The sequence below is a fragment of the Miscanthus floridulus genome, chromosome 8, assembly GCF_019320115.1.
Source record: "Miscanthus floridulus cultivar M001 chromosome 8, ASM1932011v1, whole genome shotgun sequence".
NCBI classification, from domain to species: domain Eukaryota; kingdom Viridiplantae; phylum Streptophyta; class Magnoliopsida; order Poales; family Poaceae; genus Miscanthus; species Miscanthus floridulus.
Genome location: NC_089587.1, coordinates 16,202,475 through 16,230,260, shown reverse-complemented (window position 1 = coordinate 16,230,260; position 27,786 = coordinate 16,202,475). Strand labels below are relative to the sequence as shown.

Sequence of the window (27,786 nt, the reverse complement as noted above, 5' to 3'; positions counted from 1 at the left end):
TTGTTGTCAAGCTTGACAGTGACAAAAAGTATCGAATATATTCAATGGTTGAGGCGCACAGCCATTGTTTTGTGTCGCCAGATAAGAGGCATTTGCTACGATCCAACCGAAATGTCAGTGAGAGAGCAAATAGTACTTTGTTCAATTGTCATAAGGCTAGCATTGGCACATCACAAGCATATCGACTTCTCCATGTCAGAGAGGGTGGGTTTGAGAATGTTGGGTACACAAAGAGGGATTTGCAAAACTATTTCAGTGACCTCAGAACAAAAATCAAGGATGCAGATGCACAAATGTTGTTGGCTGTCCGACAACACAGAGTTTGTTACCTTTAGTTTGTTTTTTTTAATTCGGAAGAACCTATGTTTGATTGATCAGTACCATTGTCGAAGTAAATGTGCAATGTGCTACTGCTAGTTCATTTTGCAAGCTCGTGTGTGCAATTGTTGATCGCCGTGGACGTGCATGCTACTGTGTGCATGCTCCTGTTGTTTGGTTGCGGCACCAGGTGACTTGTGTTTGGCTTGCGTATATGCATGTCAGGTTGTCAGGATGGGGAGGAAAAATGCAGTCATGTCAAGTCTGAATTGTTATCTTATTACATTGCAACTGTACGCTCTGATTAACTACGAACACATAACAACAAAACAAGAACAATAATACTACTAGTCTAGTACCGCCACATGAACACAAAAGAGAGAAGTTTCGTTCATCCAATGTCACGAATCAAAATCCTCATCCTTGTCGTCGCCCCTCCATATCAAATTCTCTCCATTCTTGATCCTCCTCATCCTGGCCATCATCTCGTCAATGGTGATGTCGAACGCGTCCCTCATCTTCCCCTCGATCCTCACCCTTGCGTCCCTGTACAGCAACCACGGCAAGGCCGTCGCGGCCGGCGCCGTGGCTCCTCTCGTGGGCCTCCTCCTATCCGGCTAGCCGGCGGGCCTCCCCAGCGATCCTCCTCCTGACCGGGGTATGGTGACCGGAGTATGGTGAGGAATTCAGAACAACGCCTGCATGGGGCAGTTGTTAAGAGAAGAAAAGTAGCAAGAAATTCCCTTTGCAATCTCCCGATGGTATGCAATCAATTCATATTGAAATTTAGTACATGACAGTGTGTTACTTTTCTTGGATTAATTTTGTTAGCCATGTACTGCAATGGTACTTTTTTAGCTGTCGGTGTTGAGCACTTCAGTTATAATAATAATGCTATTGTTTTTACTGTGTAGGATATTTTATCAACGATCTTGTCGCTGTTGCCAATAAATGACGCTGTAAGGACAAGTGTATTGTCAAGAAAATTGAAGCATGTTTGGTGTAGCCACACCAACCTAAATTTTGATAAAGGTTATTTCAGGCCCTTGTAAGGTTATCATTCAACCCTCAAGGATAAGGAATTTGTTACAAGGGTTGATACAGTCCTTCAGCAGCACAGTGGAATGGGGGTTGAACATATGAAAATTAAGTTTTGGCTGCACAGGAAGCATGCAGATCATATTGATAGCTGGGTTAGCTTCGCAATCGTGTCGAAAACAAAGAAATTTGTTATTAATTTATCAGGTGGGTCTAGGGGTTCATTTTTCGAACGGTTATCATGGGGTGGACGGATAAGGCGGATGGTAGGAGAAGAACCATATAGTTTTCCTTCACAGTTTTTCAGCCCCAACAATTGTTAGAGCCTTACCTTAGTGGATGTGAGTATCACAGATGAAGATGTTCAGTGTATGCTATCCACATGCAATCTTCTGGAGTTTCTTGAGATTTCCTATTGTAGCATGGTTACTAGCATACGAATACTTCATCCATTGGACCGGCTTATGCATTTGGTAGTGGATATCTGCCCAAAACTGCAAGAAATTGTGCTCAACTGTAGCCCAACAACATTCCAGTACAGTGGTCGCATGGTTCCATTGAAATTTGCTTCAACATCCAGGCTGACAAATATTAATGTTGTGTTCTTGACTTACCAATCTGCTCTTTCCTACATGGTCACTGGTTTCCCAAGTACTTCACCAAGGCTCGAGACTCTGACCTTATATTGTTATGAGCGTGAGGTTCGTGATATCACTGGTAGAGAACCGAGCTTTACTCCCGGTGGGGAACCCCCTCTAGTCCCGGTTCCCCACCCGGGAGCAAGCATCCGGGACTAAAGGGGGGGTCCTTTAGTCCCGGATCAGGAACCGGGACTAAAGGAGGACCTTTAGTCCCGGTGGGTAACACCAACCGGGACTAAAGGTGCCTCCTGACATGCCACGATGGCCGGCACCTTTAGTCCCGGTTGGTAATACGAACCGGGACTAAAGGTTTTTTTTCTTTTTTCTTTTCTTTTCATTTTTTTGTTTTCTTTTCAAAATAGGTTTTCGAAGTCGTATTGTACGCTGCTAATTATACATTTATATGCGCATATAGTATGTTTCGGTTCAAGCACAATGAACGTATTAAATCACACAATTCAAGCATAGAAATATATATATATATATATATATATATATATATATATATATATATATATATATATATATATATATATATATATATATATATATATATATGCATGCATCATATATATATTTACATGCATGCATGCATATGTGTATTTTACATTATATTATTTCATGTGCATATATTACAAAAGATTGCATTATAGTTGTTGTGACATAACAAGTTTCTTCTCATCCTCTAGCTTGGCTTCAATGGCAGTGTTGGGTCGAAGTAGAACTCGCCCTTGGAATCGATGACCTGCTCATTAAAAAATCCGGCTATAGACTCTTGAATTGCTTTGATTTGGTCTTGCCGTATGACCTTTTCCTCCAACCATCGAGTCTACAGGTTTGAATTAAAGGAAAATAAATTAATATATGTACATATATATATATAAAGACATAGTAACACAATCAATAATAATAATTAAATGAATATATAGTGTATTTTTAACGTACTTTGAGTCTCTCTGTAGGAGTTCTTTGGGAGAGCACCTTGATAAACTTGCAAACATAGTAACCACAGTAGTTGTTCCCCTGTTCCTGCCTCAGACACCACTTTACGAGAAAAAGATTTGTCATCCAATCTGGTGATCCGGTGAAAGCTATATGTTTAATTAATAAAGATGATGCGATTCAGGGGACTTACTTTCAATGGGATTACATTCAGTGGCGCTTTGCATTTTTCCATGTGTTGCTTCTCAATAAAGGTTTTCCAAACATTGCCCAATAAAAAATTTGCCACGTCATCAGATATAGTTAATCATCATGTTTGTGTGTATATATAGTTGCTAGAGATCCCGAAATTACCTCTGGATAATATCTATCATATCTTGGTAGTCTTGTTGTGGTTTTCTCATCGAGTCATAGATTATCAAGTGACTTTTCACCAGATCGATGTCCATCAATATCCAGTGATTGCTGCATGTGTTTATAGGATATAACGCATAACACTCATTAATTAACTAGAATCAACATATGAGCCATTAAGGCTATGATCGACATGATTAACACTCACTTGAAGTTATAGGGAAAGAGTATATCCTTCTTGTGGCGTTGGTTCACTAAGAAGTTCATGAGGTTACTCTCTGACTCAGACTTCCAATTAGTCATTGGAGTAATTGGGTCTTTGAATACTATATGGGGATCAACAAAACCAATTTCATTGCAGCCTTCCTTTCTGAGCTCTGTCATTGTAAATCTGCATATATATAGTACTTGTTAGGATAATTTATATGCATATACACACATATGATGAGTTTAATAATAGATCGAAAGAATTATTACTTACAGGCAATAGCAGCTAATGATAACTTTGTCCAGAGAGGTAAGGTGGCATAGTTGATGAAATTCTGCAAAGTCAACATACATAACATCATCGCCACGGAACCAATGTTCGTCTCTAATTCTGACACCAACGCAGAAGTCTCCACTGGTAGACGCCTGCATGTACCACTTGTTTAGCAAGTACATTTGCGTCCCCAGATCAGATAAGGCTTGAGGGTTGTATAGACTCTGGCCTAGTACAAATTTTTTCTTCTAAATATCAACCTCCGCCGCACTCTCAATGTTTTCATCACCAAACATCTGGTAAAGGTCGAGACCAGTCTCATCAAGAAATTCACCAAGGTGATCCAAATCGACATCCGGAGGTATGTTTGCCTGATGCATTAATCCTAAATTCGAACCATATTCATTACCAACAACTAGCGGGGGGATTGATTGGTGCGCTTGTTGTCCGAGTTGGGCAACTCCTTTCCCTGCCCGCTTCTTTTTCTGTGCCGCCTCAATTGACTTGGTGAGAGTGCGGTCATAGTCTGATAACGTTGATTTGGACGGCTTACGAGATTCCCGCTGTTGATGCTGGTAAGAAGTCACCTTTTTTCTTAAAATATCCGGAGCTACGAAGAAGTACGGTTTCTCTGGGTTTCTCCTTGCTTCTTGATTCATTTTAAGTTTGTCATAGAATCTAGACATGTCTTTTTTATATGCATCAGTTCCTTCTTCCTTCTCTTCAGATATTATTTTGGGAATAGCCCTTGGTTTCACGGTGGCTTTCTTTGCAGGCGGGGACTGATTCTTCGTTTGAGGGGCTGGCCTCTTGCTAGGCTTCTTGGTAGGCGGGGGCGGGGGAGGCGTTGGAGACCTCCTTGGAGGTGTTGGCAGCAGCGTTGGAGACCTCCTTGGAGGTGTTGGCAGCGGCGTTGGAGACCTCCTTAGAGGTGGCGGCTGTGGCGTTGGAGACCTCCTTGGAGAGGGTGTGGATGCAGCCTCGTCTTCCAACACAAAGTCATCGTACAGAGCACTATGATGATCTGGCGATTGAACAATTGGATTTAGGTTGGGGGAGGATCTGCTACAAAAAAAAGGAATGACATATTATTATGAGCAGATTGTTAATTATTTAAGCCAATACAAATTAATGATGTAGTGTTTTCATCCGCACGTACCTATGGTGAGGTAGTTCAGAAGGAGGTGGAGCCGACATCCCTGGAATGATGATGTAGCGCTTGCGCCATAGAATGAATGTCTTCTCCGCTTCTCCTAGAGTCTTCTCGCCATCACCTCCAGGAATGTCAAGAGGCAAATCACTAAAACCTTTTTCAGCTTTATCTACCGAGATGGTGGCATATCCTTCTTGGATTATATTCCCATGAATCCTTGGTGTCTTGGTTCGGTCGATAGGATTAACAAGACCGATAGCCACCTTGATTGTGGAATTCTCCTTCGGAATGTGTAGCTCACACGTTGTACAAGGTTCAGTGACGTCATCCACAGGGAAGCGCAGTCCTGTGTCCCCTTGATTTGGTATCTCCGTGGAAGCGCAGCTGCTTTTCAACTGAACAGATTGGCTAATGTTGATTCCTGGCTCTGATGCCTGCTTGCTTGCACTCACTGCTATTTGCACTTGCCTTTTGATTTCCTCCTGCATTCTCGCTTCAAGGTTTTTTTCCCGCTCCTGTGCTTCACGCACCGCTTCCTCCAACCTCTGGAGCCGGTGTGCCTCTTCTTCCTTCTTTCTCTGGCGACTTCTGTAGGAAGGTCTGTCCTGAGGGAATCCATGCTCCCACGAGACACTTCCTTTGCCTCTAGTTCGGCCACCATGTTCAATAGTCCCGATGGCGTATGTCAGCTCATCCTTCTCTCTGTTGGGCCTGAACGCACCACTAGCAGCAGCTCTCTGAGCATAAAACAATCTTTCTGCTGCTTCTTGCAGTCTTGCGCCATAAACGCACTTCCCTGTCTCCTGGTCTAGTGTTCCCCCATGAGCGAAAAACCAATTCTTTGCACGTTCTCCCCACTCGAGTGATTCTGGTCTGATACCCTTGGCAAGAAGGTCTGCTTCCATTTTGTTCCACTTCTTAATGGTAGTCGGGTAGCCACCTGATCCCAAGGTATGGTGGTATGTCTTCTGTTGGGCATTACGTTGGTTCTTTATCACCCGACTCACACCCTCTTCTGAAGTCTTGTACTGTACAAACTCATCCCAATAGGGCCTCTGCTTTGAGATCGGGCCTGGGACAGTAAAATCTGGTGCTATGTTCTTCTTGACATACGTCGTGTATAGGTGTTTCTTCCAAGTCTGAAACTGGGTGGCCATCTTCTTCATTGCCCAATCCCTAACTCGCTCCTTCAATTCATCACCATCTATTATATCATCATAATCATCTGTTTGGAGCGTGAAATGTACCAAGACATCATTCCAAATTAACGCCTTGTCACGATCGGAGACAAAACTGATATGAGGAGCATTGGTCTTCTTCTTCCATTCACGGGTACTAATCGGGAGCCGGTCCCGTACAAGGTAACCACAGTGGTGCACAAATTTCATTTTATTCGGCCCCCCCGGTTCTCCTGTATCCACATTGAACTCCGAGATGATGAAGCGACCCTCCAATGGCTTTTTGGGACCTCGAACATTTTTACTCTTCGTTGTAGTTGTTGATGTCGATCCAGAGGGCTACAAAACATAAACATTATTTTTAATGTCATGAGCACACATAAGACATATGATAATATATATATATAGCTAATAATAAAAAATATATACTTGGCCAATATGTTGTTGCTCATTTTGTTCAAGAGCTAAGTACTGACTCCCGTCATCTACATCCTCTTGCATGTTATTTTTAGCACCATCATCGCCGGCAACTTGAGTGCCAGTGTTGATCAAATTCATCATCAACTCCTCCTCATCCATATTTCTCGGGTCGGCCATCTAGCTTCAAAAAACAAAACCAATATATAGTACGTCAAATCTTTGCTTATTACATGCGTAAAATCTACAAACAATATGCATTATTAAATCTTGCCCCTCGATCACGGACGCAATTCGCCACACTAGGACGAACTACGTCGGTACTAGGGCGAATTAGGGCACGAGAAAGGGCGGTGTGACAAGAGTGGCGGTGCTCCACTCCGCCGTATATATGTCTGTACACATGGGTGAACGAGGGCGGCGGTGCTCCGCCGTATACATAGAAACGCATGGACGAAATGCATATGAATACAAATGACGTATATATACGTGTCGGCGCGGTGGCCGGTGTGCTGACAACGATGACGTGAGGCGGGCCGGCGTGCTGACGACGACGACGACGTGAGGCGGGCCGGGGCGGTGTCGGTGCGTGATGTTGTGATCCTATGTACCATGTGATCAACCATGTAGTCATTCATCATATGAGAAAATTCTATGTTAATAATATAAGTATAAGCCATTATGAAATGTAAGTATATGTGTCTTATTGCTCATATAACCATTACTATTTCCGAAATGATAAGAATTTATTTTCTTCTTCTACAGGCGATCTCTGATGCTATGATATAAAGTTTGAAGATAGTCTTCCCGGAAAAAAATATGTAATGCTCATATTACTTTAGCAACATTAATATATTATATCTGTATATTCAAAGTTCACAAATGAAGAAACATGTGATATTTTTGATAAACTAAAAAACGCTTAGTTTATAAACTGGGTATCAAAATTGAGTTCCTATTTGACCATTATATATCCTACAACAAATCCTTCAAAAAAAAAGACCCTACATGAATATATTTGGATAAAATTTCGTTAACAAACATTGATCTATGAAGATAGAAAAAATTCTTCTATTGAAACTGCATCTTGAAATAATGGCACATCATATAGTGATGAATATATGGCGGTTGATGGGCTGGATCATTAGCGGATGGTTCGTAGCGTTGTTTCCAAATAATATATAGCGTGTTTATTATACAAGCCATGGATTTACATCGATCTAATTAATTTCTAAAGTAATTTCATTGGTGATCCTTAATTATACTTGTCATTTAGAGTTCCAAATATTCAAAACTTGCCTTAAGATATGTTTTTATTTAAAATCATTTAGAGTTCCAAATATTCATTTTTAGTTTCTATAGATTTTGTGATTCAAAATTTGGAATTTTCAATCGACCTCGACCGTTGACATGGCTTACACCAAAGTTGTAGTTTTCGACGTGATCTATAACTCGGCAGTGGAGGGCTCAGACGAATGTACAAAGAGATCGACGAATATATCACCTCGAAGCTCGGCAGTGTACGTACTGGAGGGCCTCGGGCCGGCGCGGTGGGGCAACGCGCGGTGGAGGGCCTCGGGCGCGGAGGAGGGCGCGGTGGAGGGCCACGGGCAAGCGCGGAGGAGGGGCACGGGCGCGCGCGGTGGAGGCCGCACGAGGAAGAAGACGGCGGCGCCGGTGTCACGGAAGGTGAACGGACGCGGCGCGAGGTCGAAGAAGAGGGCGGCGGTGTTCGACGAGGAAGAAGACGAGCAGATCGATCTACCAGGCGCTGGAGGTTATATAGCAGAGGAGAATTACTCCCGGTGCCAGCCACCAACCGGGAGTAAAAACCCTTTACTCCCGGTGCGTATTACCAACCGGGAGTAAAGGTGCCTTTACTTCCGGTGCGTGTTACCAACCGGGAGTAAAGGTATACCTTTACTCCCGGTTGGTAACACGCACCGGGAGTAAAGGCTTTTTTTTGGCGGGCCACGAAACTGCAGCCCACCTTTACTCCCGGGTGGGCTTCCCACCCGGGAGTAAAGGTGGCCTGCAGTTTCGTTTCCCGCCTGTTTTAAGCAATAGTCTTGTTAAATACAATAGAAATGCAATAGTTTTTATTAAATACATAGTAAATTAAATAAAAGGCATAAAATTATTTTGTTAAAAATATGAATTTTATTTTTGTTTATTGCACATAGGAAAAATCGATAACCTAACTTTTTTTTATTTTTTGTTAGAATTATAAAACATAATGTAACTAATATTTATTATTTCGTTAATGCAAAAATGTAGTGTTTAATTAAAATTATTAAAATTATTGGTTTTGGACAGGAAATTTGTTTTCACATCATTTTAACGTTAATATTTTAATTTTTCATCACTCAGTATCCTAATTTACCTTTTTGAGAGAGAAATCCCACCAAATCAAACATTGATTTAATTTGAAATATGACATAATAAACATCTGAATTCACAATTATTACATAATATCTCAAACACACACTATATTAAATCACTATATCATCAAGTGGGCACAGCAGTGAACTTCTTCTTTACGTATGTCCCTTGGTTATGATCGCTTCGTAACCATGGAGTGTCCTCATCATTTACCAAGATGCTAGGGTCTTTGTTCACTTTGAAGGGCGGAATTCGGTCATCCTTTTCATATTCTTCTGACATGTCCGACTTGTCCTCAATTCCCACGATGACTCTTTTCCCTGAAAGAACTATGTGGCGCTTTGGCTCTTTGGTTGAGTCATTATCGTTTTTCCCTCTTTTTGGTTTGGTAGACATATCATTGACATAGAACACCTGATTCACATCCTTGGCAAGGACGAATGGTTCGTCTTTGTACCCAATATTACTAAGGTCTACTGTTGTCATTCCATACTCGTTGTCTACTGTTACTCCGCCTCCGGTCACCTTGACCCATTGGCACTTGAACAATGGGATTTTCAAAGTAGGTGCATATTCTAGTTCCCATATTTCATCTATGCGTCCATAATATGTCTGCTTATTCCCATTCGGGTCTGTGGCATCTATGCGGACACCACTGTTTTGGTTGGTACTCCTTTTATCTTGGGCTACTGTGTAGAATATGTTCCCATTTATCTCGTACCCTTTGTATGTGACGATATGCCATGATGGTTGCATAGCCAATAAATACAGTTGCTCATGGATGCTCTCATCACCTTGACATTTTTTTCGCAACCAACCGCCGAAAGTTTCCATGTGCTTATGCGTAATCCAAGCTTCAGTCTTGCCTGGAAACTCGGATCGTAAGAGATCCTTGTGTGTCTCAATATACGGATCTACCAAAGAGGAGTTCTGTAGAACTGTGTAGTGCGCTTTATTGAAATAATTATCATCCGTACCAATATATGTTTTCCTCCCTAGTGTCCCCTTTCCGCTTAGTCTCCCCTCATGTCTCGATTCAGGAACACCAATCGAGTCAAGGTCGGGAATAAAGTCAACACAGAACTCAATGACCTCTTCTGTTCCATAGCCCTTGGCGATGCTTCCTTCTGGGCGAGCACGGTTGTGAACATATTTCTTTAGGACTCCCATGAATCTCTCTAAGGGGAACATGTTGTGTAGGAACACAGGACCGAGAGTGAAAATCTCCTTGACTAGGTGAACTAGGAGGTGTGTCATAATATCAAAGAAGGAAGGAGGGAACACTAACTCAAAGCTGACGAGACATTGAACCACATCATTCTGTAGTTTAGCTAGATCAGTTGGATCAATTGCCTTCTGAGAAATTGCATTGAGGAATGCACATAGCTTTACGGTGGCTAGACGTACATTTGGAGGTAGAATTCCTCTTAATGCAACTGGAAGTAATTGCGTCATGAGAACGTGACAGTCATGGGACTTTAAGTTACAGAATTTCTTCTCTGTCACATTTATAATACCCTTTATATTCGAGGAGAATCCAGATGGTACCTTGATGTTGTTTAAGCATTCAAACATGATTTCCTTCTCCTCTTTGCTTAGAGTGTAGCTAGCAGGACGTAAGTAATGGCGTCCATCATCTGTCTTCTCTGGATGCAGGTTGTCTCTTTCTCTCAAACAACGCAGGTCCTGTCGTGCTTCAAATGTGTCCTTAGGCTTTCCATACACACCCATAAAGCCTAGCAGGTTCACACAAAGATTCTTCGTCAGGTGCATCACGTCGATCGAGCTACGGACCTCCAGGACTTGCCAATAGGGTAGGTCCCAAAATATGGACTTTTTCTTCCACATGGGTGCGTGACCGTTAGCGTCTTTCGGAATAGGTTGGCTTCCATGTCCTTTTCCAAAGACGACTTTCACATCATTGACCATATCAAGTACATCCTCACCGGTTCGGTTGCGAGGCTTGGTCAGGTGGTCTGCTTTCCCTTTAAAATGCTTACCTTTCTTTCTTACGGGGTGATTTGCAGGAAGAAATCGACGATGGCCAAGGTACACGACCTTTCGACATTTTTTCAAGAATACACCTCTAATATCACCGAAGCAGTGTGTGCATGCATTATATCCCTTGTTTGACTGTCCTGAAAGATTACTTAGAGCAGGCCAATCATTGATTGTTACGAACAACAATGCTCGCAGATCAAAGTGTTCCTGTTTGTACTCATCCCACACACGTACACCTTCTTTATTCCACAAAATGAGAAGTTCATCAATAAGTGGTCTCAGGTACACATCGATGTCATTGCCAGGTTGCTTCGGGCCTTGGATGAGCACAGGCATCATAATGAACTTCCGCTTCATGCATAACCAAGGAGGAATGTTGTAGATACTTAGAGTAACAGGCCAAGTGCTATGACTACTGTTCTGCTCTCCAAAAGGATTGATACCATCTGTACTTAAAGCAAACCTTAAGTTTCTTGCGTCATTTGCAAACTCCGGGAATTCTCTATCGATTGCTCTCCACTGGGACCCATCAGCAGGGTGTCTCAACATATTGTCTACCTTACGGTCTTCTTTGTGCCATCGTAACAATTTTGCATGTTCTTTGTTTCTAAACAGACGTTTCAAGCGTGGTATTATAGGAGCATACCACATAACCTTGGCAGGGATTTTCTTACGTGGACGTTCGCCCTCAACATCACCAGGGTCATCTCGCCTGATCTTATACTGCGACGCATGGCATACCGGGCATGCATCCAATTTCTCGTACTCTTTGCCACGGTATAGGATGCAGTCATTAGGACATGCATGTATCTTCTCTATTTCTAGCCCCATAGGACAGACAACTTGTTTTGCTTCGTAGGTAGTGGCGGGCAATTCATTGTACTTCGGAAGCATCTTCTTTTGGATTTTTAGTAACTCTCCAAATCCCTTGTCAGATACACCATTCTTTGCCTTCCATTGCAGCAATTCTAGTGTGGTTCCCAACTTTTTCTGCCCTGCATCACAAGTTGGGTACAACAATTTCTTGTGATCTTCTAGCATCCGCTCGAACTTGATCTTCTCCTTTTCACTTTCACATTCTCTTTGTGCATCACGAATGACCTGACAAAGATCATCAGCCGGCTCATCTTCTGCGGCTACCTCTTCTTCAGCTTCTCCCATTGCAGTATCATTGAAGCACGCACCATCAGGAATAATATCATTGTCGTCCCATTGTTCTTCTTCATCTTCTTCCATTACAACACCGGTTTCTCCGTGCTTTGTCCAACAAATATAGTTTGGCATGAAACCCGACTTGAACAAGTGTGAATGAAGAGTCCTTGAGCAAGGATATTCCACCGTATTCTTACATATGGCACATGGGCAGCACATGAAACCGTCGCGTTTGTTTGTCTCGGCCGCACGTAATAAAGAATGCACGCCGTCAATGAACTCTTGTGAGCGGCGATCAGCATTATACATCCAATGACGGCTCATCTGCATTACATGACATAAATATCATATTAAAACCTAGATCATAATTAATTATTTATACAACATGCGTGCCACCACAAAAGATACAAATTTATGAAAGCATCGCTACAATGTAGACAATCCCAACTACCACTAAAAGAACTAAAGCTAAAATACATTTCAGGAGCACAAGGATTTCGCGACCAATCTCAACTAAAACAGACAGATCCCCCGATTGTGCAACATCTTTGGGCTTCTTCGGCTGGATCACTGCCTCATTAGCCGCCGTATCTGCCTGTTGTGCAAGATATTTTTGCACGAGTTCAACATACTCTTCCTCCCAGTAGAAGCCTGAACATCGTCCACTGTCATCCCACTGAAATTAAAACAAAAAACTAGAACTTTAATCACAACCATCATGAAAATAGGTATAAACTAACCATAATCATTAAATACGATAAAATAACTCACATTGCGATCCGGACACTTGTAGAAGATACGATCCTTGTTGGGACCCTCCTTCTTCACTCGGTACTCCATCACAATCTTCATCTCATCACGACACTTGCCGCATGGAATGAGAGGAAGGCCCGGCCTAAGTCGCTTTGGAAACCCATGAGAGGCCGAGGACCCGGAAGCAGTTGCCATCTACTCTCTATACTCATTTTTAATACACTATAAATTTCTTCTTTTATAAACAAATAAAATTAACAAACTATAAAATTATCTAGATCTCTAAACAATGATATTTTTAATGGTCATTGTGTTCTCGTCTTTTACTGCGGCAGATAAGTAATTCATATGATATTTCCGCAAATTAACAGAAGAATGGGAATGTACACACATAACAGACTACTACGACGATATCGGGACGTGTGAATAAATAACCATCCGTACTAGTTGACCTTGCTTACGTGATCATCTCGGCGAGCATTTCTCCACCGGACAGCACCGTACTTGGTCAAGGAAGAGCTCCGATTCTATGAGGAAGAGAACACGGTCTCCCACGACCGTTGTCGCTCTCCCTCGTAGAATCAAAGCTCCACCTTGATGTCCGTTACCGCTCGACAGAGAACATGCTTGCCGAGCTGAACACGGTCCGCAAGTTCAACTAGTACGGATTTTCTATAATTTTCTAACTATTTTCTAAGTTTTTATTTATATATACTACATTTAGGTACGGTGATTGACAGACTACTACGACGATATCGGGACATGTGAATAAATAACCATCCGTACTAGTTGACCTTGCTTACGTGATCAACTCGGCGAGGATTTCTCCACCGGACGGCACCGTACTTGGTCAAGGAAGAGCTCCGATTCTACGAGGAAGGGAACACGGTCTTCCACGACCGTTATCGCTCTCCCTCGTAGAATCAAAGCTCCTCCTTGACGTCCGTTACCGCTCGGCAGAGAACATCCTCGCCGACCTGAACACGGTCCGCAAGTTCAACTAGTAAGGATTTGCTATAATTTTCTAACTATTTTCTAACTTTATATTTATATATACTTTAACCTTCTTTCATGTAAATATGCAAGCTTAAAGTGATTTTGAGCTCAAATTGCTTACAAATGAAAAAAAAAACCACAATAAAGAACCATAAATATATATAGTGAATAAAATGGCATAAGAAAATGGTAAAAAATGAGAGTATGAGATTGGTAACCTTTACAACTGAAGAATCGACGGAGGAATCGAAGAATGGATGGAGGAACAATGGAGGGAGGGAGGAAGCAAGAACACTACTGCAGTGAGCTTCAAAATGTGCTGAGCTCGGGCTCGGGGAGGAAGGAGGAGACGGCCGATTTATAAAGGGAGAACATTTAGTCCCGGTTGATAGATCCAATCGGGACTAAAGGTAACTTTCCAACCCCGGGCGCAGCCACGACCCGGGAGTAGACCTTTACTCCCGGTTGGAGCCACAAACCGGGAGTAAAAGTATATCTTTAGTCCCGGTTGGTGGCTCCAACCGGGACTAAAGGTCCCTGCCACCTCTGTCTGGCGCAGTAGCCGTTGGGCAGGGACCTTTAGTCCCGGTTGGAGCCACCAACCGGGACTAAAGGTATTTCTAGTCCCGGGGGCAAAAAATTCCGGGACTAGAGCTCATTTTGGCCGAGGATCAAAGGTCTGTTCTCTACTAGTGTATGTCCTCTATGGCTCTATTCTGTACGTGCATGTATATCACTAAGGTCAAATCCATCTTTTTTTTTTGTTTGTCATCTCTGTTGCAGAGAACAATTGTACCTGAAGGGCCTTTCAAATTTACTTGTCTACGGGATTTGAGGTTGGATTTAGTTGTCTCTGGCAAAGAAACCAGAAATGTCGATGTCCTTGATTATGCTTATCTCCTGAAGATTGCTCCTTTCATGGAAACAATGGAGTTGCGTGTAAGTTTGTTTCATTGTGTGGCTTTAGAGTACAGATCTCATATATGACATTTTTGGTTGTGATAAGAATACCAACGACAAAAGAAAATTACGAGGACAGTGATTATTTATGTTGCCTATTGAGCAGTTGGTAATGCTAGCCTGCTAGGAGTACATATCGACATGCAGTAGCCATGCAGTAGTTATTTGTTTTTTTTTTTGTTGAACTGAATATATGATCTGTCTTTCCTCCATAGCGTATATTGATATTTTCCAAATTTTAATGCATGCATGTATTGGTATGTTTCCATTAGATGCGGATCCGGTGGCACCATCTACCATATTGCAAAGAAGACGGAGAGCTAAGGATTGGTCTCCCACACCAGCACGCCCATCTCAAATATGTTCGTATCAGTGGCTTTTTTGGCCACAAAGACCAGGTGGAGCTGGCACTTCACATCCTTGGCAGTTGCATGGTGCTCGAGAAGATGGTGATCACCCCAAAGCTAGAAATAACAAGTAGCCCTTTCGAACCATCAGAGTCTGACTATAAGCAGCATTACGTGGATGGCCAACGGGTCGCCACTGAATTTGTCTGCAAAGCAGACCATCGCAATGTTGTTAATGTGGTAAGGGTGCCTGCTGAGAAGACGAAATTCGAAGCACCTGGACCCCGCGACGGCGAGGAGCAGAAGAGGAGGGCTGTCGCGCTGACAACATAGAGGACGTCCTCGTCCCCTTACAGTGCGCTAAAATTATGGAGATGGGAAAGTAGACTTTGTCCAGAATGTTTGAGCTGCTGTGACAGTGTCGAATCTGTTAGCTCAGTTTAGTTTTTTTTTTCCTGCGATCAAACAAATGCATGTGCCACTAGTCCAACATGAAATATGGAATAAAAATGTTCTATTTGCTAAAGGTATCTTGGAGCATTAAGATAGTGTTGACGTGAATTCCGCTCACATTAAGGGTTAGATCGTCCGAGGCCGCACATAGGCCAAAACATGCAGCAGCAGGAGGCCCAAATAGCGAAGTCGGTTATGCAGTTTAGACGCTCGTTTGTCGCCCAAAACACCTTCCTGCAAATCTCATTGAGAGAGGTGCTAGACAGAAGGGGTTGCGAAAGTTTGAGGTAGGAGAAGAGGGTAGTACATTGGTTTTTTGACTGATTGTGTGTGGAGGGGGTGGTCGTATCACATTAGTAAACCTATTCCACACGAAAGATTTCTCACGAGATTAGACAAGTTCCTATCAAATTAGATTTGAATTGAACTTGTACTGCCAAAACCGGCTCAGACCGGTTTCAAAACTAGCTAGGGTTGGTGTTCTGAGCCTCGGACGAAGACCCCCGAAAACCCAGCCTGGGTCTATTTTAGAAACTGGCATAGGCTCGTTTTGTCTGAGGGTTCCATGATCTAAATTGCTCAAGGTTAATGGTGCAGCTTGAAGTGAGATTTAGGAGGGACAACATGCTAACCTCAAGAGAGATTAATTTTAAGACTAAAAATCATTATTTACATGAAATGAATTTAAAAAAACTAGTGGTCATGGTTAACTTTAGTCTACACAAATATCATTCACCGCTTAATAAAATAGAATGCTTACAACTACACTATCAATATTGTCAGGTTCATAAACCCGGGGTCCCTCACGGACCGGCTTCCCCGCAAAAGCTCGGCCCAATAAAACAGCACGCAACTCATGGGCCAGCCCAAGTACCTGAGCGACAGGCCGGGGGAGCGATCTAATCTCCGACCGGGAGGTCAGGCCGAGGAGGAACATCGCCCGTTTTCCGACTCCGGCCCACCTCTCCGACCGGAGCACTCGCTTCGGTCACCAGCCCGCCTCCGGACGGCCTCTTCAACCGGAAGGTCTGGCCAAAAGCACTGCTTCCAACTCTGACCCCACGCTCTCTGACCAGGGGATACGCCAAGCACCTACTCACTGTTCTTCTCCGACTGGCACAATCAGAGCCGACTGGAACCAACCGACCGGGAACGCCCGCTCGGAAAGGACCAGGGAACGAACGGAGAAAGCAAAGCAGGGCGCACAAGTCAAACCATGATACCAGGACCATACCCTGTACGCCTGCAGAAACCGTACTCTATAACTTCCCTGACACAAACAGTGTTGTAGGCGCCGATATTTTCCCCTACAGTATTGTGGGCGCCATTAACTCCAATACGGTAAGGCACCCCCAAATGCCTCTGGGCATCGACAGTGTTGTAGGCATCGGGATTTACCGTACCAAGTGAACGTGGTGCAACTCCTCACATACCTCTGGGCATCAACAGTATATGCAGGTACCGACGTTTGCCATACCTGAAGAAGACAACGCAACCTCCCACATGCATCTGACATTCTACAGTGACATCAACAGTGTTGTGGGCGCCTACCATTATCTTGTGCCCGCCGGCATGGACAACAAAGTTCAGTAGCATATGTACCCTCACCCTCTCACTTGTAAAGCCATCCCCTTTATCTATAAAAAGGGATGCACTCCCTCCAACATAACTCAGTCCCTATAGATTCATTAGATAGACCAAGTTCACTATTCCACAACCACAGAACCGCCAGGTTCGGACCTTAAGCACATGCTTGAACACTTAGCTCGTAGCGGAGCTCCTATCGCTCTCGGTCCTTCCGACCGGAGTCCGACTGGACCTTTCGTACACCCCATCTTTCTCCTTCTCATTTGTAACCCCACTGCAAACTTCGAGCACCTGGGTTCAGGAATAAAGTCAACGACCAACTCAAACTGGACGTAGGGCACGTTGCCTAAACCAGTATAAACCATATGTCATTGAGTGCTAGGCCACCTTCGATCACAACGTATGGCAAAACCACAAATATTTACGTGTTGGTCACTTTCTGCACCGATAGTTGGCGCCGTCCGTGGGGAAGACGTTGTACGTTCAACACTTTTTAATCATCGGATGGCCCACTTTTCTACCACCCTCGCTGCGGCGGGGTCAGGTGATACGATTCACTTTGACTCACTGGAGTTTCCAACACTCTCACCCATTGGGATGTGGGTTCCACCCGTCTTTAAACCATCCTAGGCCTTCATCTTCGGAAGCCTAGACTTTGTCGCCGACTGGCTCGGCATACTACCCTCCGCGAGGAGGCACTCGTTTCGGCACCCATCGGAGGGGCGCCCTCCATCGACTCCGGGACGCACGACTTCAATGACGCGGCATCTGCGCTTCATTCCGAGCAAACTCTCTGCTCAAACCCCGCTGTAAGTAATATGCGTACTGTTATTTACTCTTTATCTACTATCTCCCGCCGATCATATGAAGGGACCGTACTGCCCACGCTATGAACACCGTACATTCGGTTCCCCTATGGCCTCGCGTCCCCTGTGGATGCGTACGCTTGGAGGCTCCGAAGAATGCTGGCGCCATCCCCCCTCACGTCCGAACTCGTGGGAATGGCGAGCTACGCTCCCGCCACTCTCCACGAACTCCCGGATGACGAGGGGGGAGCGATGGCTCCAGCATCGGTGATGTGGCACCTCGCCACCGTCCATCCCGGGAGTGCGCCATGGCGAACGCTCCGGGACAGCCTCCGGTGGTTGTGGAATCTGCGCAGACTCACACCCCTCTGGACCCGCGTACGAGGGCCCTCGCGTCTGCGCAAGCGCACGCTGAGGAATTATGACAATGACGGTAGAACTAGCCGCCGCCTGCGCCGGCGCGGTCGGTACAGCATGTTGCGCCCCATGCGCCGGCGCGGTCGGTACCGACAACGACATCATGAACGAGGGGAATGATCTCCCACAATTCGCTCAGGCTGGCCAAAACATCGCTGCTGCGGTAATGCTTCTGTGCGGTGTTCCCGAGCCTGTCGACCCCTAGGAGCGGGCAGTCTACCAGAACCTTCGGGTTCTAGTAGAAGTTGCCACTATTCAACAGGTGAAAAGCTCCACATCGTGACTCCGACAAGCACCCTCTCTCCCTATCGGGGGAACAGGGACGCGCCAAATGGATCGCTCCATTCGCTCGACGCTATAGCCGTCAAGCGTGGCTCGAGGGCAGCAGCCGCGCCACGGTCTGACCTAGCGCCTGCCCCACACTGACCACCGATACACGAGTGGCCTGGTCTGCACCAGGACGCTCACAGCATCGTTAGCAACCGGCATCGTGCTCGGCACGATGATGATGTCCACCGGGCGGCAGCAAGAGCAGGTGACATGGATCCCAGCCAAACCATCGAGGGGAGCGGTGAAACGTGCCCCAGGCCCGGTCGCCGACCGGATGACCGGAGCCCTAGCCCTGAGGGTCTGGAGCCATGGGCCTTTGATCGGCGTATCCGGAGAGCGCTGTTCCCACATCGCTTCCGACCGCCCACCAACATCACCAAGTACACCGAGGAAACAAACCCCTATATTTAGCTCGAAGATTTTTTGCTCGCCTACCGAGGCGGAGGGGTGGATGATGACTATTTCATTTAGTATCTCCCCATCTGTGTGGGGGAACATGTTTGGACATGGCTTGAATTCCTCCCACACGGCAGCATCCACGACTGGGCGGACCTCAAGAGGGTCTTCGTCGGGAATTTTTAGGGGACGTATGTCTGCCTTGGGAACTCCTAGGACCTCAAGAGTTGCTAGCAGGAGCCTAGCGAATCCCTACGGGACTACATCCATAGGTTCTCCCAATGATGCAACTCCCTCCCTGATGTCGTCGACGCGGACGTCATCAGCGCGTTCCTCTCTAGGATGACCTATGAGTCCCTAATCCACAAGCTTGGATGCCTGAAGCCCCGTACCACTCGCGACCTACTCGACGTCGCCACTAACCATGCCTCCAGCGAGGAAGCGGTCGGAGCGGTCTTCAATGGAGGTCAAGACAAAGGCAAGGCCAAGCGCACAGACCAAGACGAGGGCCCCTCCACATAGAGAGGCAAGAAGAACAAAAAGGACCAGCACCGACCGGACAACATCGCATTGGTTGCCGCAACTGTCCGCACGGGCAAGCAGCCCCAACAGGGCCTGCCTGACCACTTCAACAAACTCATGGATAGCCCATGCACCAACCATGCCTACCCCATCAAACACCTCTACAAGGACTGCGAGCTCCTCAAATGTTTCCTACGATAGGCCAGCGGGCCGAAAAAAGTGGACGGCAAAGAGGCGGCAGCTAAGAAAGGAGGCACGCCGAGCAAGGACGGAGACAGTTTCCCCAACGCTGATGAATGCATCATGATCTTCGGTGGATATGACGTCATTTGGTCCAAGCGCTAGCACAAGGTACGTTATAGGGAGGCATGCGCCGCCGAGACGGCCGTCCCCTCCTTTATCAGCTGGTCGGAATCTTAGATCACCTTCGATCAGAGCGACCATCCCTCCCACGTCGTGAGACTAGGATGCTACCCGCTTGTCGTCGATCCTATCATTCGCAAGAAGCGCCTCACCAAGGTGCTGATGGACGGAGGGGGTGGCCTCAACATCCTCTACGTCAACACCCTCGACGCCATGTGCATCCCCCGATCGAAGCTCCACCTAGCAGCCTCTCCCTTCCACAGAGTGATCCTAGGAGCGCAGGCATACCCCGAGCAGATCGACCTGCCCATCACATTCGGTAGCCGAGCCAACTTTCGCTCAGAGGTTCTCACCTTCGAAGTGGTGGACTTTCCAGGATCCTACCACGCTATCTTGGGGCGGCCATGCTACGCCAAATTCATGGCAATCCCCAACTACACCTACCTCAAGCTGAAGATGCCGAGACCGAACAACGTCATCACCGTGAGCAACGCCTTCTCAGATGCCTTCACATGCGACTGCGAGCACTACAAGCTCGCCACTACGGTCGTCAACTCGTCCAAGCTCCCACGGCACGGGCAATCATCGATCCTGGCAGTCCTAGACTGCAACAAACCAACCTCCTTGATTCCCTTCCGACCGCTCGAGGAAACCAAGGCGGTGGGAATCGACCCCACCGACCCAACCAAGATGGTTCGGATCGGGACCTAGCTCCCGGCCAAATAGGAACGCGAGCTCATCTAACATGTCGAGCATGGCAGCCTCATCTCGGGCTACGACGTCTTCACATGGTGGCCATCTAACATGTCGAGCATACCACGGGGGGTCACCGAGTATGCACTACGCCTCATCTCGGGCTCGAAGCCCGCCAAGCAGCGCCTGTGTCGCTTCGACGACGAGAGGCGCAGGGCCATAGGCGAAGAGATCGTCAAACTCCTGGCAGCCGGATTCATCAGAGAGGTATTCCACTCCGACTGGCTTGCCAATTCCGTTCTTGTTAAAAAGAAGACCAGGAAGTGAAGAATGTGCGTTGACTATACTGGCCTCAATAAAGCGTGTCCGAAGGATCACTTTCCTTTGCCGCGCATAGACCAGATAGTCGACTCCACCTCGGGTTGTGAGATCCTCTCCTTTCTGGATGCCTACTCAGGCTATCACCAGATTGCGATGAAAGAGTCTAATCAGCTCGCAACCTCGTTCATCACCCCGTATGGTTTGTACTGCTACGTAGCCATGCCATTAGGCTTGAAGAACGCTGGCGCCACCTACCAAAGGTGCATGCAGCAATGCTTCGCTGACCAAATCGACCCGCTCAATCAGCCTGACCAAATCGAGCGGCCAAGACCAACAATCGCCGTCTATGTTGATGACATAGTGGTCAAAACAGCTCAAGCCTATGACCTGATCGCAAACTTGGCCGCAACATTCACGAACCTTCGAAGGTTCAACATCAGGCTGAATCCCAAAAATGTGTTTTTGGGGTTCCAAAGGGGAAGCTGCTAGGATACATTGTGTCCGAGCGTGGCATTGAGGCCAACCCTAAAAAAATCATGGCCATCTCCAACATGGGTCCCATACGCAATGTCAAGGGCGTACAAAGGCTCACCGGCTGTCTGGCTGCCCTAAGTTGATTCATCTCCTAGCTCGGTGAATGGGGGATACCACTCTACAAGCTCCTCAGAAAGACAGACACTTTTGTCTAGACTAAGGAAGCCTAGCAGGCCCTAGGGAGCCTCAAAGCATCCCTTACATCAGCCTCGATCCTCATCGCTCTCGAACGGGGAGAACCCCTTCTCCTCTACATCGCGGCCAGCAACCATATGGCCACGCTGGTCATCGAAAGGGAGGAGCTGGGACACCAACTTAAGGTCCAGTGACTTGTATACTTCATCGATGAAGTACTCACCGACCCCAAGGTCCGGTACCCCTAGGTGCAGAAACTCCTATACGTCGTGCTGATGGTGACCCGGAAGCTCCTGCACTATTTTACCGACCACGAAGTCACGGTCCTCACTTCATACCCACTCGGGGACATCATTCGCAACCGCGATGCCACAGGACGAATCTCTAAGTGGACACTCGAACTCATGGGCCACGACATGAGGTACATCCCCCGTACCGCCATTAAATATTAGGCTCTCATGGATTTTGTCGCTGAATGGACAGAGGTACAGCTACTGACCCTAGACGTCACCCACGAGTACTGGACAATGTACTTCGATGGGTCCGTAATGGCACCCGGCTCAGGGGCTAGAGTGGTTCTGATCTCCTCAGATGGGAGTAGGCTCCGCTACGCCAACCGCCTCCACTTTTTAGCCTCAAACAATGCCATGGAGTATGAGGCCCTCATCAATGGACTACGCATCACCATCGAGCTCGGTGCTACACGACTCTACGTTCACGACGACTCAGAGCTAGTCATTGATCAGGTCATGAAGGAGTCCTCCCACAAAAGCCCCCTCATAGTAGCATACTGCCAAGAGGTGCGCAAGCTCGAGGACAAATTCTAGGGGATCAAGCTACATCACGTCCCTCGAAGGGACAACGATGCCGTTGATTTTCTTGCGAAATTGGCTACCAGGAGGGATCCATCCACAAGCCGGGTCTTCATCAACGACGTCCACGAGCTGTCTGCCCACGTCCTGTAAGGTCCGATCCAGAACCACCCCGACACCCAACCAGTGCTTGGGGGCTCCGACCCCGACGCTAAGCCAGCACCTAGGGGCTTCGACCCCAATGCCAAGCCTGTGCTCAAGGGCTCCGATCCCAGTACCTCCATGATAACATCACCCACAAACATCGCTGTATTGGCACTCGATCAAACCAACTGGCGAGCGCCGCTACTCGCCTACCTCCTCGAGGAGGTTCTCCCTCCTAAAAGGACTGAAGCCCGATGGATCGCTCGATGCGGCAAGACCTTCGTCGCACTCGGTGATGAGCTCTACAAACAGAGTCCATTAGGAGTGCTCATGAAGTGCGTCCCCACCAGCCAGGGGAAGCTCCTCCTCCTCGAAGTCCATGCCAGGATTTGCGGACATCACTCGGCCCTAAGGTCGCTGGTCGAAAAAGCCTTTCGCTAAGGTTTTTACTGGCCCACCACGCTACGAGATGCAGAGGAGGTCGTCTATAGGTGTGAAGGATGCCAGTTCTATGCTCGGCAAACCCATTTGCTGGCACATGAGCTCTGAACCATCCCCGTCACCTAACCATTCACGGTCTGGGGCCTCAACATGGTGGGGCCCCTCAAAAAGGGCCTAGGCGGCTTCACTCACCTACTCATAGCAGTCGACAAGTTCACCAAGTGGATAGAGGCCAAGCCCATTACCAACATCCACCCAGAGGAGGCAGTCAAATTCTTCCTCAACATCATCTAGCAGTTCGGTGTTCCTAACTGTATCATCACTGACCACGGGACTAACTTTACCGGAAAGAAATTCCTAAACTTTAGTGATCGATACGGCATCAAGATCGACTGGGCCTCGGTCGGACATCCACGAACTAATGGTCAGGTCGAACATGCCAACGGCATGGTACTCCAAGGACTTAAGTCACGCATCTTTGACTGACACAACAAGTACGCGGGGCGATGGGTTGTAGAGGTCCTAGTGATCCTCTAGAGCCTAAGAACGACCCCAAACCGATCGATAGGGTTCACACCTTTCTTCCTGGCCTATGGAGATGAGGTAGTGCTGCCCTCCGACCTCGACCACGTCGCCCCAAGAGTGAAGGCTTTCGACCGCGACTGAGCCACGGAGGCTCAACAAGACACAGTCAACCTGCTCAAAGAGGCCCGTGAGACGACCGTCATTCGCTCCGCTCGCTACCAACAAACCCTCCGTAGGTACCATGAAAGGAAGACCAGAGGGAGGATACTCAAAGTCGGTGATCTCATACTCTGGAGGACCCAATCAACGAAGGAAAAACACAAGCTCTCTCCACCATGGGAAGGGCCCTATACGGTGACCGAAGTAATCCAACCAGGCACCTGCCGACTGGAGGACAACAACGGAAACATTTTCACCAACACTTGGAACATTGAACAGCTACGTCGTTTTCCCCTAAATTTGGTCTAACCGCTTTTCAGTCAACACTTGCCCCTGTAAAAGCACCCCAGCCTGAACACTTTCAGCCTGGGTCGCTCGGGGGCTCCATAAGGGTACAATACTGAATACCACCTCTCATTTTTACTCTCTTTTTTACTGTCACATGGTAAACAACTTCGTCTCCGAACGGAAGCGCATTCCTTTTCTTTTGATTGCCCTACATAATTTTTGTTCTTACTCCTAACCGAACGCACCCCGCCACAACCTATGGTTACGAGCAGTCGAGCCTTGCGGGCCATGCCTGGGCTCTTAAAAAAGCTACAACCTGTGGAACTAACGGGCAGGTACGAAAAAGAAAGGACAAAAACAAAAGATATGCTAGGATAAAAACAAGGAACGAATAGTGATTCTATCAAAAAATAGTACTGATGTATTCATTGATATAAAAAACTGTTCACATGGGGACTCACCCACGAACTCAATTATTACATTTTCTACTGCTACTCCAAATACTACTGCGACCGCTCAACGACATCGCCTGAACACCAAAGGAGAAACAACGGCACACGCCGCCGGACATAACTACCTCCACTGGGGCCTTGCCTGGTTCCACTCCCTTGACTTCGGCGAGCGCAACGGGTACCTCAAGGGCATCACACCTATAGATGCTCAACAGATGAGCATGGAGCTCCTGGCCTTCTCATGCAGTCGAGGCATCTCCTAGTCAGGGATGCTACTACCGAGGTATGGCTGCCTTGGCTGGAAAAGATCTCATCAAACTTTATGAACTAGCCAACCTGAGTAGCTGTAGGCGCGAAACCCTCCACCAAAATGATCTTGAACAACTTCCCCTCCGTATACGGCTCAATCCCAAAGAAGGCCTCGTAGACAAATCTAGCATGCCACCCCCTTCGGTCGAAGCCGCCCCTTCTCAGGCAAAGACGGCCAGCACCGCCCCGGGTAGCCTCCAGCTCAACATCATGCTCTAGATTCACGAAAGGATCTGTAAGTCCCCCCCCTCGCTTACCATCTCTCTCACTTAGGAACCGTTGTGGCATACAGACACTCTCGGCTAGGAGGAAGAAGGAGGAGAGACAATAGTTGGAGAACAGGCAAAGGACCGCGATAGAGAGCCCTCTCCCTTCCCCTATTTAAGGAGAAAATGCGACAACTGAAGAGGGGCAAAAGATCAGAGCAAAAAACTCTCTCCCTTCCTCCATTCAATGCGGATGGGAAACGATGGGACGCACCCTGACCACTGGGACGCACACTGACCGATGGAACGACGCACGGTCAGATAGAACGCCACCTGGTAAGACAGGACATGGCCCCCACCACTATCGCACGTCAGGCACAAAAACCAAAGCATCACCACGCACAGGCAGCTCTCTGCCTCCCCAGGCAGGACTTGGAAAAACTCAAAACGGGATCTCTGCCAGGAGAGACCATCGGGCTTCCTAAGTCGATCGAACTCAAAAAACACACTGAGAGATAGGTAGGAAGCGAAGGGATGCCCCATGTAGGCCATGCCGACCCCATCATGAACGACGAGCATGGGTCCCGGTCGGACGTTTCTGACTGAAGCTCTCCAAAACCCCGTCACTCAAAGTCATCAAGGTAAAAACTACCAACCCCCTCTATTTCTTTATAATCATTTCATACATCCATACACACATTCATTCCATATGCCCGTGCCTCCCGGACGATTCGGGCCCTGAACCGCTCGGGGGCCCGAGAACTAAGCATCGCACGTGCAGCGAAATACATCACAACGCTCCGTGTTGCGTCACGAAGCGACAGTTGCCTCATTCAACATGAGCAACAACAGAGCCAGGGGAGAAAAACGTAGATGAGCCTCGTGCAGCCCTTGACCAGTCTGGCAGACAAGGTCATCTCAACCTTCTCGTTCGATCTTGAACCTCTTACCAAGCCCACAGAATCTCCATGAGGAGAGGCCGTTAGGCCACCCGGGTCGGTCTCCGGAATGACCCAGGCATCTATCGGGTTATAGGTAAAGGAGCAGTGGAATGTCACAAGAGGGCTATGCCAACCCCGTCAAGAACGACGGACCCAGATTCCGCTCGATCATACCCGTTAGCGAACTCACCGAACGCATCACTCGAGCTCGAGCGATCAGGACAAGCGACAAAACTCAGCCCCTCCGGTTGTGAGGAACCGAGGATGGGGTAACGCACACAACTCACACCGACCCCTACTAAGGCCCAACAGGGCTCGGAGGCTCAAGACACAAAATGCCTGGGTCTGCGACCCCAAACTCGCTCCATCCGGCTATGCTTTGACCGCGCTCCAAACGCCTAGGTCTGCGACCCTGATCTCGCCCCATCCGACTATGCTCCGACCACGCTCCAAATGCCTGGGTCTGCGACACCGATCTCGCCCCATCCGACTATGCTCCGACTGCGCTCCAAATGCCTAGGTCTGCGACCTCGAACTCGCCCCATCAGGATCCGCGAGCACCGCCTTATCGCCTTGCCTGATCCCTAAACTAACAAACTAACTGCCTCAGCTGCGCGGGCTACACCGAGGCCAGGATCCGTAAGCACCACCTTGTCGCCTCGCCTGATCCCTAAACTAACAAACTAACTGCCTCGGCTACGTGGGCTGCACCAAGGCCAGGATCCATGAGCACCGCCTTGTCGCCTCGCCTGATCCCTAAACTAACAAACTGCCTCGCCCGATCCCACGGCATGCACCGACGCCAGGATCCGCAAGCTCCGTCTCATCCGATCCCCAACAACTAACCGCCTCGGTTGCACAACGATGTCTTGGTTGACAAACACGCCCACTGGCAAACACCCCTAGTCGGTTCTACCCGAACCGCCTAGGGGCTACACCCGTGGGTGCGCTCGCGCGCACCCGCCGACAAAAACAAAAACCTCCCCCGCTGGCAATATGAACCCCCCTAGACGGTTCTGCCCGAACCACCCAGGGGCTCGGGGGCTACGCCCACGGGTGCGCTCGTGCGCACCCGCCGCCAAGACAAAAATCCCCTAGACGATTCCACCCGAATCACGTGGGGGCTCGAGGGTTCCTGACGGGTTCATAAACTCGGGGGCTCGAGGGCTCCTATCAGGTTCATAAACCCGGGGTCTCTCGCAGACTGGCTTTCCCGCAAAAGATCGGCCCAAGCAAACAGCACACAACTCATGGGCCGACCCAAGTACCTGAGCGATAGGCCAGGGGAGCGATCCAATCTCCGACCGAAAGGTCAGGTCGAGGAGAAACAGTGCCCATTTTCCGACTCCGGCCCACCTCTCCGACCAGAGCACTCGCTTCGGTCGCCAGCCTGCCTCTGGGTGGCCTCTTCAACCGGAAGGCCTGGCCAAAAGCACTGCTTCCAACTCTGACCCCGCGCTCTCTTACCGGGGGATACGCCAAGCACCTGCTCACTGTTCTTCTCCGATTGGCACAATCAGAGCCGACTAGAACCAACCGACCGGGGATGCTCGCTCGGAAAGGACCAGGGAACGAACGGACAAAGCAAGGCAGGGCGCACAAGTAAGACCACGATACCGGGACCATACCCTGTACGCCTGCAGAAACCGTACTCTACAGCTTCCTAACACAAACAGTGTTGTAGGCCCCGACATTTTCCCCTATAGTATTGTGGGCGCCATTAACTCCCATACGGTAAGGCACCCCCACATGCCTCTGGGCATCGACAGTGTTGTAGGCGCCGGGATTTACCGTACCGAGTGAACGTGGTGTAACTCCTCACATACCTCTGGGCATCAA

General features: G+C 47.7%; 1 protein-coding gene and 1 pseudogene across 1 annotated transcript; both read left to right on the top strand.

Moving 5' to 3' along the window:
- The first annotated feature begins 984 nt into the window (after window positions 1-984).
- LOC136471211 (F-box/FBD/LRR-repeat protein At1g13570-like) lies at window positions 985-15,629 on the top strand (annotated as a pseudogene).
- A 4,520-nt stretch (window positions 15,630-20,149) lies between these two features.
- On the top strand, window positions 20,150-20,698 carry LOC136468624 (uncharacterized). Its single transcript, XM_066467124.1, has one exon. It carries the CDS (start codon window positions 20,150-20,152, stop codon window positions 20,696-20,698), a length of 549 nt encoding a protein of 182 aa, XP_066323221.1.
- The last annotated feature ends 7,088 nt before the right edge of the window (window positions 20,699-27,786 follow it).